The 20,689-nt window shown below is 37.5% G+C and overlaps 2 protein-coding genes across 3 annotated transcripts; one reads left to right on the forward strand and one right to left on the reverse strand.

Annotated features, from left to right (window-relative positions):
- Positions 1-258: 258 nt before the first annotated feature.
- LOC309493274 (uncharacterized protein) lies at positions 259-9,511 on the reverse strand. 2 transcript variants are annotated; one of them, XM_082162446.1, is made up of 7 exons: positions 9,079-9,511; positions 7,670-7,777; positions 7,462-7,539; positions 6,131-6,208; positions 4,885-4,952; positions 4,630-4,801; positions 259-2,883 (listed from the first exon to the last, which is right to left on the reverse strand). In XM_082162446.1, the coding sequence occupies exons 2-7, from the start codon at positions 7,736-7,738 to the stop codon at positions 2,665-2,667; spliced, it is 684 nt and encodes a 227-aa protein (XP_082018572.1). In that variant the 5' UTR covers positions 7,739-7,777; positions 9,079-9,511; the 3' UTR covers positions 259-2,664. The 2 variants fall into 2 exon arrangements, with proteins under 2 accessions (XP_082018572.1, XP_082018571.1); XM_082162445.1 differs by having other exon boundaries at positions 4,885-4,955; positions 9,079-9,497.
- Positions 9,512-11,897: 2,386 nt separating this feature from the next.
- Positions 11,898-20,578, forward strand: LOC309493225 (FH1/FH2 domain-containing protein 1-like). The gene is made up of 9 exons (XM_082162375.1): positions 11,898-12,444; positions 13,458-13,601; positions 13,776-13,958; positions 16,365-16,484; positions 16,571-16,732; positions 17,258-17,487; positions 18,994-19,210; positions 19,362-19,473; positions 19,547-20,578. The coding sequence occupies exons 1-9, from the start codon at positions 12,001-12,003 to the stop codon at positions 19,573-19,575; spliced, it is 1,641 nt and encodes a 546-aa protein (XP_082018501.1). The 5' UTR covers positions 11,898-12,000; the 3' UTR covers positions 19,576-20,578.
- The last annotated feature ends 111 nt before the right edge of the window (positions 20,579-20,689 follow it).

The raw sequence follows: 20,689 nt of genomic DNA on the forward strand, positions 1-20,689 counted from the left end.
CTAAGACAACCAAGAGAAAACACGCGACTGAATCCTCTCGTCACTTCAGGTTCTTTATACGGAGAAGATGAGTTCGGATTGGTTCCTTTAGGGTGTCGACACGTTGATTAATGATGATTGACAGGAAAACCAACCAATCGCAAAACCTAAGAATCATGACAGTCAAGAATGAAAGAGGAGAAATAAAACAACCAAAAATACACCGCAGATACAACAATAGTATTTGTTAATTGTGAAAATAAGACACTCAAGACTTGCTGTCAAACTATAATTTTATTTCTCTTAAAATCCAGACATAGACTCAATTTACAATACCATTTCCACAGGGAAAATATATATATATAACATAAAAAGGAAAATATGCAGTAAGCAAATATGAATAAATGTGAGATCTAGAATAAGCTGGAATGTGGTACAGATGCACACCGGTAGTGAATCGTTTTAGCGATTATAAACATGCAGCTGATAACTTAGAGGAAAACTGTGAACGGTCACGTTCAGATAATGAACTAATGCAGAGAGATTATGGGAAAGGCTTGTCTGAACTCATTTGACCCGCCTCTTGTGCTTCTGTCAGTGAATAATGCGTCTCAAGACGGTTCAAATGCGGTAAACTGCGGTAAAGCCGTAAAACAACAGCCCCTTTACACAGAGGAACGAATCCATGAACACAAATGAAGAATCAGGAACAGATGAAAGACAGAATAAGCGAGAAGAACTGAAACTCTTAAGAGCATATTTACACCAAAAAAGTAAAAGGGTTTGTAAAACGATTGACGCTTGCATAGATTCAGCCCACATGTGGCGGTGGGCCTTTGGCTTCTCTCCCACACATGAAGAATTAGATAACAGCTCTATTACTGATGACACTGAGAGACGTGCAGTGATTTACTCCATCAAGATGATGGAAGCAGCTGTCCTCATAAATGTTGTGCATGACTTAAAAAATGTTTAAAGGGTAAAAATTTGTTCTGACCGGAAAACATCTTTCTTTTGCACTCAGATGCTGTTATAGGTGATGCAGCCTTTCTACAATCTTCCTGAAGTAATTGCATGCTGGTTAATGTACTAAAGGTCACGGCTAATAGCAGATGAGGATAGATCTTGCTCTTGAGGGTGAACACGGCCTTCATCCTCCTCGTCTGGGTCAAAAAAAACCTCCTCAAACTCACTAAACGCCCACTTTACGCCATCGCATGAAACCCAAGGGAAAAACTACTCCACATTTCAAAGAACCAAGTACATGGTCATTACTAACATCTTTTGTATTATATTAAAAATATAGGCCTATATATATAAATTATGTTCTCATCTTACTAAACTGCTGAGTCCATCAATTTGAGCTCCGGTGCTTTTTATTATTATTATTATTTAAAGCCAATGAAATTTCAATGTGAAATGTAATTAGCCACAATTACAGTCATTTTTCCTTGTGAAGAGATGCCTTCGTTAAAAAAAGTACAACTTTATACTTAATACAACTTTATACTTAAACACGATTATGTGTGGAAACTTGTTTTTGACTAGATACTTTGACGTTTGACACAGTGATTTCGCTTAATTACATTATCGCTGTAATTTCACACTCACGTCATGCATCCAAATGTGCTTTTTGTCAAATGAATTTGATGTCTTTGGTGTTCGATAACTATGGAAGCCTATTTCATCAACCTTTTGAACATAAATCATTCAAACATAAAATGTCCTAATCACAACATAAAAAGTCATAATTATGATAAAAATGTCATAATTTTTGTCATCATTATGACTTTGTATCTCATAATTATGACAGAATTTTTATTCTAACTTAGTATGTCATAATTTTTTATTTTTATCTCATAATTATGACAGAATTTTCAGTTTCATAATTATAACTTAGTATGTCATAATTTTGTATTTTTATCTCATAATTATGACAGAAATTTCATAATTATGTTATAGTAATAGTACATAATTATATGTAATAATGAACATTTATAGTTTCATAATTATAACTTAGTATGTCATAATTTTGACTTTCAATCTCATAATTGACTTTCATAATTATGACTTTCTAATTATGACTTTTATGTCGAGTTTGACTTTATCTCATAATCATGACACTTTATATCATAATTATGAATGTCAATGTTGACTTTTTATCTCATAAGTATGACTAAGTATTTTCATAGTTTCATAAATATAACTTAGTATGTCCTAATTTTGACTTTTTATCTAATAATTGACTTTTTTGTCATAATTATAACTTTTATGCCATAATTATGACTTTGTATGTCAATTGTTTTGACTTTATATGCCATAATTATGAATAAGTATGCCATCATTTTGACGTTTTATCTCATAATTATGAAATAATTTTCTGTTTAATAATTGAAACTTAGTTTTTCATACTTACTTTTTTGTCATAATTATGACTTTTTATCTCATAATTATGACTTTGTATGTCATGATTCTGACTTTTTATCTCATAATTATACCAAAGCATTTTGTTTTGTTACGTGGCAGAAATGGTCTTCCATAGATAAAACTGTACAAAAGAGTTTAAAATGAAATGTCTTGATTAAAAGTGCATGATCTAATATTACTGTACATGAGAACAAATCTAGAGAGAAATGCATGATTCATACAGTGAGGAGGATTATACAGTGATGTTATAAGGCGATGTCAGGTATCTGTGAGCAGTAAGAGGAATGACATGAGAATGATGATAATAGATACGGACAGAGGAACGATGAGTAGATAGCAGGACACAGGCGAGGACAGTGGGACGGGGAACGCTGTGAGGAGCCATTTTCCCCCGACGGGTTTGTCATCCGTCACGGATTGAATGTCTCGCGCGGCACAGCGACAGATGACCAGCGGACGAACCTGAGACACACTCTCCTGCGGGACAGAGAGATACGATCAAGAGGAACCTACAGTCAATCGGGTTGCTTCAAAACACCGGTTCAAATAGTCATTTACTTCATTAATATTAGTCCATATGTGATGTTTTACATATATAAAATTATATTTATTTTATTTATTTATTTATTTTAACACATTTATTTGTATTGTACTAAAGAGTTTGACTTATTATACACAGATTTGACTTATTTTTTAAAAATAATTCAATTTATTAAAAAAAAATATAAAAAAAAATTATATTTATTTTAAGATTAAACTGAGAAGGGTCACATCACTTGCATATTGTTGTCCTATAGTTAGTTTAACTGCTTCTATTGTTCTCATTTGTACGTTGCTTTGGATAAAAGCGTCTGCTAAATGAATAAATGTAAATGTAATATAAAATTGTTTTACTTGTGGCATTAGTTCATATATTAAAATAAATGTCATCTAGTTCCCAAGGCAACATTTTAGTTTAACTTGAATTCCTAAATTTGGAAGAAAAAAAAAATACATAAATAAATAATGAAAACTATATTTAAAACACAGATAACATTTATTTTATCAATTTTTATTTTTATTAGTTTTATATTTTAAAAATATATTTGAGACATTAAAACATATTTTTTTTTATTTAATTTAATAAAATTAAAAAGAAAACAGAAAATATAAAATTAAAAATGTCAATAAAAATATAAAACTGAAAATGTAAATAAATATAATAAACTATAATAATATATTGATACCATATATATATATATATATATATACATATAATTTATTATTCACTAATATGCATATTTTTGTCTATGCATATTAAAACAGTACATAAATAAATATATATTTTTTTAGTTTACATGGTAAAAAAAAAACAATCAGTGCTTTTATTATTTCATTAACTAGGTTGTATTATTTAATATATTGTACTTCTCGAACACAATTACACAATTAAAAATTACAAATTACAAAAGTAATTTCGGTAACACTTTACAATAAGGTTCATTAGTTAAAGGTATAGCGGAGGATCTTTCCAAATTTTAGATAAGACCCGCCCTCTCCACTTTTTGAAAAGTTTGATTGATTCACCAGAATGATTGACAATTAGGAGGACCAATAGTTTAGACTACCCACCAGGAAGTAAAACATCCTCCGCTATACCTTTAACTACCTTAGTTAACTTGAACTACGAATGAACAATACTTCTTCAGCATTACTTAATCTTAGTTCATATTAATTTCAACACTTACAAATATTTTCTTTTAAAGAAATCATTTTTTAAGGACTACAACAAACGGCTGGTAGGGACTACACCACATTCTGACATTTTAGTGCTTGTCTGCGTGAGGTAATCAGAGCTGCTAACACACACACACACACACACACACACACACACACACTTGAAGCACCGCCTTCTGTGCCGGGAGAAGCAGCTCATTTGCATTTAAAGGGACACACACGAAACAACGTGTTTTTACTGACCCTTAAAAAAGGGACAATTTTAACATGCTGTAAAAAATGATCAGGTGTTTTGAGCTAAAACTTCACATACACACTCTGGGGACATCAGAGACTTATTTTACATATTGTAAAAAAAGAGCATTATACCACCCCTTTAATAAATACTGTAACAAATGTTTAGTTCATGTTAGTTAATACATTAACTAATGTTAACTAATGAACCTTATTGTAAAGTGTTACCGTAATTTCAGACCAGATACAGAATAATTAAGACATATATTTGACCTCCAGTATGGTCCTGTTGTGTGAGCGATGAGGGCTGAGTCGGAGACTCCAGCGGTGAGTCCTGTGGCTCCGCCCACCGTCGTCTTCGCTCTCCGTCGTGTCCTGTCGCGTGATTCGCTGACGCTTCCTCTTCCGGGAGCTGATTCGCTGGAGGGAACCCACAATCTGGAGCCTGAACCAATCACAATGCAGAGAAAGAGTCGTAGAAGTGGATGCAGTTCAGCACGTGTGTGTGTGTGTGTGTGTGTCACACACCTGCTGTCCGTGTCCTCGATGTCTGCGTCTGCATCACTGTCTCCCTGAGGATGAGACTGGACACACTCCTCCTGAAACACGAGTCACACACTGAAACACACACACTTGCACTCATACATTCAGAGACGTCCAAACCAAGCGACAACCTTCCGTCTCTCTCTTGAACCCAACACTGAAGTGACGGCCCAACACTAGAGACAGGCTGCAGGAGAGAGTCAGTCCCATAGACCCACATGTTAAAATGCCCAACTTTACAGCAGAAAGAAACATGTTTACAGTCTGGTGCAAAAAGTGGTTTTGGTCTATATAGCTAATTTTGCCCATCATGACAACTGGTGAATGTTTTTTATAACTGTATTAAGTGTATAAAACTGTATTTTATAATTGTATTAAGCCTTAACCCTCATCCTTCCCTCGCACTTTGTAACAAATCTTTCCCTCGCGGGTCAAAATGACTAGATTTAAAGAAATAGTAATTTAAGCACATTCTCACATTCATTCAACTGAAATTCAAATGAACTCAACTAACTTAATTCAGCTCAAAATATCTTACATTGGGTGTCTTTGCCGACCTCTTGTGGAAAAAAAAAATATATAACTCTTGATGGCCTTATATCTCTATATGGAGCAAATGAGCAGTTCCGCTGGGTCCTAAAGTCAGTTTTTCTTCAGTGTGCATTCAGATACACATGTAGACATTATAAAATATTTTTTGTTGAAAAGTTTTAGCATTTTTGGTTTGAATTTTGAGCATTTTTAGTTTTTTCTATGTGTACTGAAGCATTCCTCGCATTCTATTCATTCCTAGAGGGGTCAAATTGACCCGTGAGGGAAGGATTTGTTACTTTTTAAACTCCTCGAATCCATAAAAAAAAAAATTGTGTGTAAATGTTCATGGTTAAAGTGCGACAAAAGTCCTGGGGTCTTGGACCCCTCTGATGAACACTCAATTTTTAAAAAAAAAAGTAAAACCAGAGGGAAGGACGGAAGTTCTGCATAATTAAGGGCGTGGCCACTTGAGTGACAGGTGGATTGCCGCTGATGTCACTACTAGCCGTTTGTCTGCTGTCTGTTAGCGTCACGTCACCTCAGCTAATCCGCCTCTTTGCCCATTTTCGTTTATTATCCATGAGTGATAAACTGGCGACGGCCGGCTCCGCCCACTTTGGACTTCGAAAACGGGTGACGTCACGGACACTATTATTATAATTCATATTTTTTTACAGTCTTTGGTGCAGATGCTCACCTCTGTGCCGTAACCCTCGGAGTATCTGGTGATCATGGGTCTGTTCTTCCCGCACTGGACACACTTCACACGGGAGTCCTGGTGAGAGACGAGACACCACAACCCTTTTTACATCATTCACTTTTACTTAACAGATGATAAAATGGTGGTTGATAAAATGGCTGAAAAAAATCCCATAGATTTACATTGTTAATATTTTTTTAATTATTTCAAAACCATGCATGCAAGTGTGTGAAGCTTCTCTCTGTAAAGGGTCGGTTTTCACCGTTGCTCAGTGAGGCTGCAAATGTGGCATTTTCACTTGTAACTTAAGATAAAGTAATTAAATGAATTAAACAGGTAATTTAAGGTCCTTTTGCAGTTACTGGCTGCTTTCTGAGACATTATGATATGATTATTCCTGTGGCACTTCTGAATATTACAGTCAGACCCTCCAGTGAGTTTGGAAGCTCTGATTATTTTGTGAGACATTTCAATGTATTTTGAAGTCATGTGCTTTCTGTGGGTCTTCATATCAAGTCAGGTCACTGATGTCTGTAGTGCTTTATTCAATAATCAATAGTCAATGAGCTTCACCGTGATAAACTGGACTCTTAAAGATAATAATGTCATTATTTAGCTCAAATTTAGCTCATGTAGTCTCTGGAAATTTAAAAGAAGAATAGAAGCTTATCTCTCTTTGTTATATAACATTGCCTGGACAGAAAATGTATAGATTTATATTATGTAAGCCTGTTTTAATAAATGTAATATTATAAATAAATATATTATATAAATTGAAGTTACATTTTTTTAGCACTGTGTGTGTGTGTGTGTGTGTGTGTGTGTGTGTGTGTGTGTGTGTGTGTGTGTTTGTGTGTTCATTTAATCAAAAATACAATAATATTGTGAAATATTACAATATAAAACAGTTGTTTTATGTGAATATATAGTAAAGTGTAATTTATTCCTGTGATCAAAGCTGAATTTTCAGCATCATTACTCCAGTCTTCAGAGTCACATGATCCTTCAGAAATCAGGATAATATGATGATTTGATGATCAAGAAACATTTATGATTATTATCGATGTTAAAATCAGCTGTGCTGCTTAATATATTTGTAAATACAGTATATCCATGATTCTTTGATAGATATAACGTTCAAAAGAACAGCATTTATTTGAAATAGAATCTTCTGTAACACAATAAATGACCTTACTCTCTCTCTCTCTCTCTCTCTCTCTCTCTCTCTCTCTCTCTCTCTCTCTCTCTCTCTCTCTCTCTCTCTCTTTCTCTCTCTCTACAATATATATATATACACAGTATGACAACAGCCATCGATAGACTCTCACCTCCTGTGTGTGCTGATCGCAGAAGGGTGTATTTTCACACAGACACACACCTGTACTCTGTCCACACGCCCCCATGTTCTGCAGAGAGACCATCAACATGTGTGTTTCACATTATGACACTCACAGATCATCTCTGACACACACACACACACACACACACACACACACACACACACACACACACACACACACACACAGACGTTCATACCTCACAGTCGTTGTCGGAGTTGTCTGAGAAGAGGCCGTTCGAGTCTTTTCTTCTGATTACCTCCATCATCTCTTCCTGACTCACTCTCTCTCTCTCTCACACTTCCACCTACACCGGGCGAGCGAGGGATAAATAAAGACAGAGCCACTTCCACTGAAACTCACACATGCATCACCAGTGCATCAGCAGGCCGAATGCAAACGATCACTACTAAAATAATCACACATATTAGGACTTTGAAAAAAGAGGAGATATTCATCATACCACATGAATCTGTTGGCATTATAAAATGAATTGGTAACACTTTACAATATGGTTCATTATTTAACATTAGTTAGCTACATTAGTTAAAGGTATAGCGGAGGATCTTTCCAAATTTTAGATAAGACCCGCCCTCTCCACTTTTTGAAAAGTTTGATTGATTCACCAGAATGATTGACAATTAGGAGGACCAATAGTTTAGACTACCCACCAGGAAGTAAAACATCCTCCGCTATACCTTTAACGTGAACTAAGATTGAGCAATACTTCTACAGAGTTTATTAACCTTAGTTAATATTAATTTCAACATTTACTAATACTATTTATTAAAATCAAAGGTTGTATTTGTTACAAACATGAACAAACATGAACAAACAATGAACAGCTGGATTTGTATTAACTAACATTAACAAAGATTAATAAATACTGTAACAAATTGATCTTTGTTAGTTCATGTTAGTAAATAAACTAAAGAACCTTATTGTAAAGTGTTACCCATGCATTTAACATTTTCATCTTAGTGTCATCATAGTAGGTTAATTTTGGACTATGCAGTTCGTGATCATTTTAATACATTTCAATGTTTCTATAGAGACATTATTGCATGATGTCAGCAGTGACAGTGATGCGCGTGACAAGTGTTTTGAAGTGGTTGCACCATCAGTCTATCATGCAGCTGTCTGAAACTGAAACCGGCGTGGTTTAGATCATGTTACGAAATGCATAAACTTATATACATACAGTTTTCTTTCTCTTCTAATCATTTTCCCAAGGAACTGCGCTTTTAAGAAAGCCTAGATGAACTGCAGCTCAATCCCACGCGCATCTGTCCCGCGCGCTCATTACGTAATAAATACAGGCGCACATATTTCGTTTGTTCGCGCAGTTTTTTTGAACGCGTTTTCTTCGTATCGTCTCTCGCGAACACTTTAAATAACATTATACGCTTCGTAGCTGTAACACACGTAGATCGAGGTTGACGTCAATCATTTAAAGTCATTATAAACACAAGAAACAAACAAAAAACTGCGAGTTTCATATGAAACAAACGCGCGATAATTTAACAATCGCGTTAAAATGTTCGTTATCAGCGCAACAGAAAATAACACTGCGGTGTGAAGTTCGTAAAGCGCTCGCTCGCCACTTACCTTATCTGAAAGATGACACATCCTCTCAATCTTTTGCGTCCAGAAATACCATTTGATCGCTGGGAGATTTTGCGCGTGTAATATAACTAATCAGGATGGGTCCTTATTCCCGGCGCGCGTGAACACGGAAGCGCTCAGAGTCCCGAAAATGTTTGACATTGTAGTTTCGGTGTCAGTCGCTCGTCGAATAATAACGGTGCGGTCCGCGGGAACGCGCCTGCCATAAATAACATTCCGGAGCAGGGCAAAAGGAGCGTGCGCGCTCCCGGCGTTGAGAGATGACGTATGGCGTTACGAAGAGCCAATGAAATGTCGTCGTGACGATCACAGCAAATACAGCACCATCACTGGAAGTACAAAGATCAGAGATTTTAATGAGATAATAAGGTACATTTTCAAATAGTTGGACATTAAAACATAATAGGCTATTTTAAACCACATTAAAACATAAATATGAATTCTAAAGGAATACTATGACATTTATATTATAATTGGTAACACTTTACAATAAGGTTCATTAGTTAACATGAACTAAGATTGAGCAATACTTCTTCAGCATTTTATTAATCTTAGTTAATATTAATTTCAACATTTACTAATACGTTATTAAAATCAAAGGTTGTATTTGTGAACTAACATTCACAAACAATGAACAGCTGTATTTTTATTAACTAATATTAAGAAAGATGAATAAATACATGTATTGCTCATTGTTAGTTCATGTTAGTTAATACATGAACTAATGTTAACTAATGAATCTTATTGTAAAGTGTTACCTTGTCATTTGTTTCTTATGCTAGATGAGCTCAACCAAGAATCCTTTAGAATCAACAGGATTCTAATGCACAAAATGAAAAGATTTGTTTAGGAGCTTTTTAAAAGGACCAAAAGAAAAAAAAAAGAAAAAAAGGAAAGAAATAGAGAAAGAGAGAAAAAAAAACTGAGAGACATTTAATTTAGCTATTAAAGTCTAGCAGTTGAATAGCTTTATTGAAGGCTCTCTGACTCATACGTCTCTTTCACATCATAAAGAGAACGAATATGAATAACGTTTCACTGATTCTAATCAGAGGTCGTTCCCTGTGGACCGGAGTCTGGGATTGCCCTCTCAAAGCTCCGATAATTAAACATCATTAAACATAATTATAGACAACATTCGGTCCTGTGATGCCAATGACTTCCCCCGAGTTCCCAAACAAACATCAACAGCTTCTGGAGACTGAGCCACATGAGACGCCGTTATTCTGAACAGTGTTCACTTCAGAAACCAGCAGATTCTGTATTGTGCCATTCAGATCAAGCTATTCATATACTATTAGGCCTATAAATGTTCATTACTAGAAAAATAATAAGTGAAAAAATAAATGCTGTAGAAAAAATAAATTCAGCCACATAATTTTTGTCTCTATATCTGTGCTACTAATGTTTTAGAACTGATAAAAACTCTCTATTTCAAACCTAAGGGTTGTTAAGAGTCCTTGAACCATATATATATATATTTAAAGAGCCATTTTATCTGCAGAATGACAGGAAAACAGAAAAACTAATGGCATGTTTATAGGAGCTGAACTGGAAAAATCCACTGCGTGATTTTCTCACACACACACACACACACACACACACACACACACACACACACACACACACACACACACACACACACACACACACACACACACACACACACACACACACACACACACACACACACACACACACACACACACTTTGCTTCTTAGGCAACTTGAACTGAGTTCTTCAACTCTTTTAGTTCATGTTCTTGCAGACAGAAAGCAACCTAAAGACATTTTCTAATTATATATAATGCAATATACTTAGAATTAGACAGTTGTTCGGATCCCAAACCAATCAAGAATCAGCAACAGTTATAGTGATTATTGACCCAAAATCCATATGCAGTCTGAGTCTCAGCATGGAGAGCCTGAGAGAGAGGGAAGGAGAGCGAAAGGGTGGAGACGGAGAGATAGTGAAGCTGTGATATAAACAGGAGATGCTGGAGAGATAAGGAAATTAAGGGAAAGGGCGCAACTCAAATAAACACCGTGTAAACGACCCCTCATAATGTCTGGGACACAGACGGAGTTTCACGTCTCTCTCACACACACAGACACACACATGCTCAACAGAGCGCTTAAATGAAGACGACGGCGTGGAGAACGTGCTAAAAAGGATCCTATAGATGCTTGACGGTCAACGGATGGATTCACTGGGCCTTCTGAAATACACATCACATGATCTGCAAGACTTTCTCATTTGACCCATCAGACACATCAAGCTCAAACCCAGTGTTGACGGAGGAGCTGTTGTTTTATGAATGGATTATCTTTACTAGCCTTTTTTTTTTTTACTTTGAAGAACATGGGAGTATGTTTCTTTATTATTGGTTCAAGGCAAATCTTGTAACGTTGGAGGATCATTTGCAAAGCTGGGTGCAACTATACCGACACTGATCAAGGTAAAGCTTTCCTCTGAGCTGCATTGAGCTGATATTTGGTCATTGTGTTGATTTGGAGAAGAAGCAGAGCCAGGTTCATTCATTTTCATTTCATTTCATTTCTTCATTCTTATTTTGCACAAGCGCACTCGAAACCCCTTCATGAGAGTTCTCACATAACGTTCACCACCTAGGCATCATTTTGCACAACATTCATTTACTTTAAGTTTTTTTTATATAAATCACCAACGAAGACCCAGTGAAATTGTACAAGGCAAATCTTGTAACGTTGGAGGATCATTGGATCATCGGACACTGATCAAGGTAAACCGTCCCTCTGAAGTAGCGATACTGAGCTGATATTTGGTCATTGATTTGGAGAAGATTCACCTCCTATCCATCATTTTGCACAACATTCATTGACTTTCCTCAAGTAAAAAAAAAAAAAAATCCCTAACGAAGACCCAATGAAACAAGCCGAATCTTTCGAATCCCTCATAAGCCACGCCCCCCTGCTCCGCCTCAACGCCCTCGACTTCTCCGACCTCTGGGATGACGAGGATCTTGAGCTGGACAGCATTGATGAAGACTCCTCCCGCATTTCGGCCAATCAGATTGCAGCCTCCCTGGTGCCCCCGCCCCCTCCCCCTTTGGCTCCACCCCCTCCCCCCTCAGCTCCTCCTCCTGTATCCAGCGGGTCGCCGGGTCCGCCAGGCGCTCGTACGCTGAGGCTCCACTGGAGGGCGCTGGTGAGTCTGCAGCCACTGCCGAGAGTGGGCCGCTTCGGGCCCCAGTCCATCTGGGCCGGTCTGGAACCGGTTCATCTTGACACCAATCGACTGGAATACCTGTTTGAGAGCAAGAGCAGCAGCAGCAACAGCGCGCTCTGCTGTCTGATGGAGCGACGGCGGGTAAGACTATGATGTTCACATATACATCTAAAATAAATCTTTCAGTAAAGGCTGGAATTCACTACACGACTTCTTAACGGGACAGATTTTAAAACCCCAAGGTTCTTTATTGGCTCAGTGAAGAACCTTTACAATCCATAGAATCTTTTCCATTCCACAAAATGGTTCTTTAGATATTTTAACTAAGGGGGAAAATATAGTTATTTTAAGAACTTTTCAATGAAAGGTTCTTTTGGAATAAAAAAAAATTGCTGTGAAAACCTGCTTTTTGGAAGGTTTATTTTTAAGAGTATTGGGGGCCCGTGAGAAGAAAAAAGTTAAGAAAAACAGTGTAAAAAATGTAAAAATAAACAAATAATGAAAAATAAAGATTAAATTAGCTAAATAAATAAATTAAACATTGATTAAAAAAATAAATAATAATACATGTACAAAACGGTAAAATAGTGAGTAGAATTCTTCTTCTTTTTTATAATGCAATATAGTAGAAATTAAATATTTTCCAAATAAAATTCAAAGCATATTTATAATATTAATTTTCAAGGTACAAATCTGGTCTTTTTACATGAAAATATATAGCTGGCTTTTGAATGTTAAAGCGGGGGGGGGGGGGGGGCCTTCGTACCAGAACGATCATATTCCGGCATCTAAAATGTTGAAAACGCCGCACTAAACGCAGAACAGACGTTTCAAGTTGTTCCGAAAACAACAACCGTGCAGCTTGTTGCTAGGAGACGTGTGACAAATGTAAACAACACGTGTTCTAAAGTCGGTTCAAAACATCAAACATGTTTGATCTCCTCCGACTCCATGGAATCAAAGTCTGAGGCTAAAAAAACAGAGTTGATTTTCTGTGAAATCTGTCAACTCTAGCTGGCATGGCAACTACAGCTTCATCTCATCCCGACTGCAAATCAGTCAATAATCGTAGTGCATTCCAGCCTCAAGCCTCTACGTATCGAGCTTTTCAGTGTTTCTGCTCCACATCTCTCTCTGTCTGTTGGTTTGCGCAGCAGAAGCAGCCGTGTGTGTGTGTTTTGAGTGTGAAGCGCAGTAACATCATCACTATAGCGCTGAGCGGACTCCCACCGGCTCACCTTCTCCCTCCTGCCATATTCAGCATGGACAACACGGTACTAGACAGAGAAGACATCCAGGTGAGCTCCCTTAGTCATGACATCAACATTCAGTCTCTTTGCCCTTTAATATGGTCTCATTTTGGAAGATTCACCATAGATATGATGATTGTAATGTAGACACATGCATTTGCTTTGAAACGATGTGTATTGTGAAAAGCGCTATACAAATAAATGTGAATTGAATTGGTTCAGAGGTTGCAGATGCTGGTTCCCACTGAAGACGAGCTGAACGTGATCGCAGAGGCTCAGGCTCGGGCCCCGGGCTCGTCTCTCGGCCCCGCAGAGCAGTGTCTCCTGACCCTGGGGACCGTTCCTCATCTGAGCGCCAGACTGCAGATCTGGGCCTTCGCTCTGGACCACGACAGCATGGAGAGAGTGAGAGACTAGACTATCCATTACCCTTCAAATTGCACAAATTGAAATTGCGAATTGAAAATACGCCCAATGGAAACATGTCAATTTCGCAAAAAAGTTTTTCCGCTCGCATGAGGTGGTTTTTCAGGCAATTCGAAAAAGAAATATTTCACAAAACTGCAATGGAAACAGTTTTTGCGCATTTACAGGTCAGCTGACGTAGATGAGGCGGTGTGTTTGGACAGAATACGAGACAGAGTTCTTTATTAAATTCATATAAGACAAAAGAATTACAGGAATACTGGATTCTAAACCTCAAAGAAATGCCACAATCAAGACCTGGAAGCAGATATGAGGGAGAAACACCCATAAAACACCTCATACATCCAGTATAGTTACCATCCATATATCCAGTTCACAAGTATAGGGTCTTTCCTTACCATTAGTGCTTGGATAACACACATGCGTCTCCTTCGATTAATGATAATGGTGGCCAGTGCAGTGGCTGGGATATACGTAAACCTACCAACATCTGTCGCCATGATTTTTTAAATGACTTATCGCGAGAGGAAAAAAAGACGTTTAGTCGTATAACATCGGTTAATGGAAACGCCGTCATTTCACAATAGTTTTTTGTCGACATTTAGAAAAAAATCGCAAAAGTTTTGAGCAAATTTTCACTTGAAAAAATGTCTTCATGCCTTAAAATATCTTGAATGTAACTCGACACCCTTGCCTCATTAAGTATACACGGTTCTATGAATATGCAAATGAGCCCCGCCCCCACTCACTCACTCAGATCAGAGATCCACTGGTTGACGATCACACGGTTACAAGGTAGTTTGTGTCGTCAGAAACACCAGCGATTTCAAAGTGTGTTTTTGAGACTGTCTTTGGTTCACTGCAGTTTTAGGAAGAAAATACTCAGAAATGCTGTCGACTTATGAATTTACACATGGTTTGTCTTAAAGCATATTAAAAACACCACATAGACACATAAACAACATTAAAAACTGGATTTTCACCACAGGGGGTCTTTAAGCATTAACCAATCGACATATTTTTGCCCCTTACCACGATTTGGCCTGCCGTGTAAACACATTAACATGCGTTGTGTTGTGTGGCTCATTGAAGTGTGCATGTGTGACAGGTAGTGATGGGGACGAGACCACCTATGCCGAGTCCGAGTCAAGACCGAGTCTTTGAAGGGTCGAGACCGAGTCGAGACCGAGTCCATTGGTTTTCAAATACAGTCGAGTCCGAGTCAAGACCGAGTCTTTGACGAAGCAAGTCCGAGTCGAGACCAAGTCTTTAGGAGTCGAGACCAAGACCATAAAAACATGTCAGTTTTCATATTCATGATTTAATATCACCCCAGTTAATAATCAAAAGTTAGGCCTACAGACTAAGCTAGATTGGGAATTGTTTAGAGGAGCAGGCTTAACGTCTTAATATGGACTATGCTTTTACTATCATTAAAAAAATCCCTACCACATGCATCATCTTCTGCCTATTTTTCTAAACTGCTTCAACAGTGCTTCTCTGTCATCAACATGTTAAGCCCACCCTGACTTTTTTAATCATAGTTAGGACATGCAGAGCAAATTCAAATTTTCTAGTGGTATGTATTCTAGTGGACTAAGTTAGTGATGGGGACGAGACCGCATATGCCGAGTCCGAGTCAAGACCGAGTCTTTGAAGGGTCGAGACCGAGTCAAGACCGAGTCTTTGAAGGGTCGAGACCGAGTCTCGAGACCGGACTCGAGTACTACATCACTAGTGACAGGAGCGTGACCTTGCTATAGATTTAAGCACATCCAAACAGAGCGAGAAGGGGACGAGATAATATATCACAAACTCTTATAAAACTGTGATCATCTCATGCACAAGTCAAAGAATCCGTAACTGCATGATTGGAGAATATGAGTCTATCATTTTCCCTGTGACATTTTGGAAAACTTTTGGGTTGTTATTTAAATGGATAGTTCACACCAAAAATAAAATAAATCTGTCATCATTTACTCACCCTCATGTTGTTCCAAACCTGTTAAAACTTATTTCTTCTGTTGAACACAAAAGAAGATATTTTGAAGAATGTCAGAAACCAAACAGTTGATGTACACCATTGTGAACTTCCATACTGTTTTTGGAAGTCAATGGAGCCCATCAACATTCATAACCAAGAATAAAATAAATAAATAAACATTTACAAAAAGCGGACGTTTTGATTGTTCAGGGAACATTCAGGAATCATCCAGGAATAACATTTTTATAATTTAATGGGAATGTTTGCAAAATGTTCTTTGGCTATGGGATTATTTATTATTGTTTGAACTGATGTGAATAAAAAGCATGAACTAAAGAGCTTTGAACTGTTGTGATGTCTGTTGTCTGTGATTTGTGCTCACAGTATGTGTGTGTAAACAGGAGATCGCAGAGCCGCTCTTCCATCTGAAGCTTGCCATGGAGCAGCTAGCGGCTAATCAGACGTTTCGCTGTATACTTGCAACTGTTCTGGCCATCGGCAACTTTCTGAACGGCTGTAAGGTGAGAATGCCTGCATAAAGATGTGTGTGCCTGATTACCTGTATCCTGCACATTGCATGAAGGTGTGTGTTTTCTGTTTTGTATAGGCGAGGGGGTTTGAGTTGAGTTACCTGGGCAAACTCTCTCAGGTGAGAGACACACACGGCCGGCAGCCTCTTCTTCATCACGTGTGTGTGTTATTGCTCCAGCTTTACCCACAATCCTCTGATCTCTACTCCGACATCACTGCTGTCACAAAAGCCAGCAAGGTATGTGAATGTGTTTTGTACTAAGAATATTGTGCATTTCTTTAATGTTGGCAGTCTAAGCAAATAATAACCCAGGAAGATGATAAAAACAGATATGACCTCGTTCATTGGAAAGGGAAAGTCATGTTCAGTGCATTGCATTGTGGGAAACACGTGTGCTTCTCAATCATTAGGCTAAGGCTGCATAATGCTTTTGTTGTGTCAAAAGTTTTGACTAAGTAAACATGCATACTCGTTTTGTAAGTTATCCTACTTCAGCCTAATGATATCCAGTTAATTTGAAGCCTGTTATTTGTTCTGGACATGTAGTGACCATATTTCCTTCTCTTGGGAAGGAAACTTGCGAAGTTTTCTTCTTCGTTGGTTCCCCAATTATGCGGTGTGCCCCAAGGGTCCATTTAAGGCCCTCTTCTCTTTTCACTTTAGATGCTACCATTTGGTGCCATTTATAAGAATAAATTTGGACTTGACTCTTGACTCATTTTCTCCCTCTTTTCCTGTCTCTCATAAACAACTGCACTCCAGTGTGACTACACACAAGTGCAACTGAATCTCTCCCAGCTTGAATCCCTTTGTAAAGCATCCTGGGATCAACTAAGACTTCTCGAGAAGGATGGAAAGAAGAAGAAAGGAGGAGGAAGAAAAGAGGAAGGTGGAGAAGAGGCAGTGCTCCATCTTCGGCTCCGCCAGTTTCTGAAAGACTGTGAGGAGAGGTTGAAGGTGCTACGAGCAGTTCACCGCAGAGTCATCAACAGGTAAAACCATTTGCTTTCTACAAATGAATAGTTCAGCCATGAAACTCTATTCGCATTCGGATTGGTTTATTCAAATGTAATGTTCCCAGCCAATCGATTTCATGTATTCATCATTACTATTTCCCAATATAACCTCGACGCATCCGTACGAATGCACTATCGCTCCGCGCAATGCGAGATTTATGTCTACAAAACAAATTTCAAGCATTTAAGTGAACCTTATGAAACATTAATTCAATCCAGTTTGTCAAACCTCTTGACTTGTAATAGGCTTAAAAGGATGGTTCGGAGTAAAATCAACCTAGGGTCCTTTGCACCATGACCTCGAGCCAAAAACCCCCCAGAAGCCTTTTCTCCCTTGGGTGAACATTATTATTAAAGTTAGAGCTTATTTAGAGATATCAGCTGAATGGCTTAGTGCAGGCGCTAATGGATCCAAGGTTGTATCTCGTAAATTACCCCACTAATAATGCCCAGAATGGCACCGAACTTCTACAGTAGAACAAATAGGTTCTGTACTCATAAAACGAGACATTGGAAAGTTTGTAGTACATCAGGAGTTTATTTAAATAACACTTGCCTGATGGTTCATGCTACCGCTAACCCGGACGTCGACGTCACTTCAGGGGTTTGGGAAAAGCACGTAAAAGTCCTGGCAGAAAGCGATGCATAAGGATGTAGTGTAACGACACATTATTATTTTTTCCGAAGTGTTGACAACTTAGTGTTAACTAATAATTGTTGCAAACTGGTACTACCAACAAAATATTAGTGCATTCCTGGAACTGGGCGTCGTTACACTACATCCTTATGCATCGCTTTCTGCCAGGACTTTTACAGGCTTTTCCCAAATCACGGAAATGACCTCGACGTCCGGGTTAGCGGTAGCATTAGCATTAGCATTCCGTGTTTTCACTGCTATATGGTTGGGGGTGCTATGACACATCTTCTGAAAGATTACTGAATCTCCTGATCAAAACAAGAAGATGCAGAAACAAGTGGTATGTTATCATATGTAAAATAACGGGATCATCAACATTAAACAGCATATGAATCAAAACTACCTAATCTTCGATCTACTCCATATGTTTTGATCATCGTTCTGAGTTTGATCCAGATGTAGTGTTTGACAAAAACGTGATTTTCTCAGCTTTTTGCTTAGAATGTTGCTTTTTTTATGAAACTTTCCCACATTCAAGTGTTACCCACATTCAAAATAATGCATGAAGCTAGAATAAAACAGATTTAAAAATTTTTTTTTTTTTTTTAAAGCAGAGTTCTTTCTTTTGACATATTGCATGTTCAGGAATTCATACAGTTGCTGGCAACAAAAAAAAAAAAAAAAAAAAAACGCTGGGGGGGAAAGAGTTAATTTATTGAATATTATTTATTATGCTTTCAGCTACCAATAGTGAGGGATTAGTGTTAAAATCCGTTCCACAAAATTACTCAGACAATGCAAACAAAGTCTACAGGTCCATTATATTCCTTTCTTCTTGCACTCAGATTCCACTCGTTCCTGCTCTTCCTCGGTTACTCGCGCTCCATGGTGAGAGAAACGAGCGCAGAGGCCTTTTGTAAGACCGTCAGTGACTTCGCTCTGGAGTACAGAACTACTCGCAATGCTATTCTTCAACAGAGGGAGAAAGAGAAGGAGAAAGAGAGGGAGAAGGACAGCCAAAACACACCTAAACTCAAAACCAGACTCCAGCAAAGCCCATCTGTAAGTAATGGCTCTAACTCACAAATAAGGGCCTAAACTCCTTTAAAAGTAGCTACACATTCTCACAACATAGCCTTCTATGGTTTTATTTGATGTTTCATTTATATTTTGGAGAGAGAATAATTATGAAGCTATGACTTTTTCACTGTAGGAGAATGAGGAGCAGATGAAACTTGAAGAGGTTTTGAAGACTCCTGAATCATCATCTTTCCGCTTTGACTTCACTCTTCCACGACAGCGCAGCAAGACGACCGACAAGAGAGGTATTATTCGTTGCCAAATTCATTGGTTGCATTCAAGTAAAATTGAAATACATATAAGAATTGTTTGTTGCAGGTTGTCACTCCCGAAGGCTGAAGTGGTGATCTCCAATCCTTGTTCGTTTAAAAGTGTTACCCGTTGATGCGTTAGCTTGTCAACTAATATGTTTTTTAAGTATGGAAACAAAACTTGAAATAACATCTCTTTTCTGTGATTTCTTTTTGCATTGCTACTAGGCTACTTTGTTTATATGTTTTAGTACATTAACGGTACAGTGGTGTAACCTACAATGAACTTTTAAGCATATTCTTTTTGCCTTATTTCCTGTGAATTTCAAATAAATTCAGTAGCCTATATTTCTAATATTGCTTGATTAGCATATCTTGATTAGCAAGGATCTTGGCTTTTTTGTTAAGTGTATTTTTTAATACTATTTTACAACAACCATGGTGCTAATGGTTTACAGATGCTTGAAACCATGCCCTGCTGAAAGAAAAGAAAAGAAAAGAAAAGAAAAGAAAAGAAAAGAAAAGAAAAACAGCTAAAACCAGCCTAAGCTGATTGGCTGGTTTTAGCTGGTCTCCAAGGCTATTCTTTAGAGGGGTTTTGGACGCTTTTTTAGCTGACCAGGCTGGTCAAGATGGGATACCAGCTAAAACCAGCTGAATACTTGGCCAGCCAGCCTTGGCGATCAGCTTAAACCAGTTAAGACAAGCCTAGGCTGGTTTTAGTGTTTTTTTTGTTGTTGTTGTTGTTGGTTTTTTTCAGCAGGACATTCAATATCAAATTGCCTACCATAATTACTACAGTTATTGTTTATTATAACAATTTTAAATGAATAACGAAGTTCTGACAGTGTTTTCTGAACCATTTATGAGAACTGAACTGAGCTGGATGATGGCATCACTGTTTTCTCCAGAGTGGATAGGCTACAGATTGACTAAATTAATAAATGTTTTTTTACAACAAAAATGAACCAACACTTAATTTACTTAAGATGGACTATGACACTATTTTTTTGTTACATTTTCCCCTGTTATCACTGTAAAGCTGCTTTGAAACAATCGGTATTGTAAAAAGCGCTATATAAATAAAGGTGACTTGACTTGACTGAACATTTCTTTCACTTGTGTTTAATTTACAATCAATTTACCACCTTTTATTGTCGTACAAATAACTATTTTGTAAGAAATGTGGTTTACCATAGTACATTTTTGT

This window comes from Leuciscus leuciscus (genome assembly GCF_965113295.1).
Source record: "Leuciscus leuciscus genome assembly, chromosome: 2".
Lineage (NCBI taxonomy): Eukaryota > Metazoa > Chordata > Actinopteri > Cypriniformes > Leuciscidae > Leuciscus > Leuciscus leuciscus.

Excerpts from the sequence above, each read along its gene's own strand:
- LOC309493225 (XM_082162375.1), top strand. The coding sequence starts at position 12,001 with ATGAAACAAGCCGAATCTTTCGAATCCCTCATAAGCCACGCCCCCCTG. Across the intron at positions 19,211-19,361 it reads GACTCCAGCAAAGCCCATCT|GAGAATGAGGAGCAGATGAA; the intron begins GTAAGTAATGGC and ends TTTTCACTGTAG. Across the intron at positions 19,474-19,546 it reads CAAGACGACCGACAAGAGAG|GTTGTCACTCCCGAAGGCTG; the intron begins GTATTATTCGTT and ends TGTTTGTTGCAG.
- LOC309493274 (XM_082162445.1), bottom strand. The coding sequence starts at position 7,738 with ATGATGGAGGTAATCAGAAGAAAAGACTCGAACGGCCTCTTCTCAGAC. Across the intron at positions 4,956-6,130 it reads CCGAGGGTTACGGCACAGAG|GAGGAGTGTGTCCAGTCTCA; the intron begins GTGAGCATCTGC and ends CTCGTGTTTCAG. Across the intron at positions 2,884-4,629 it reads ACAACAGGACCATACTGGAG|GAGAGTGTGTCTCAGGTTCG; the intron begins GTCAAATATATG and ends TCTGTCCCGCAG.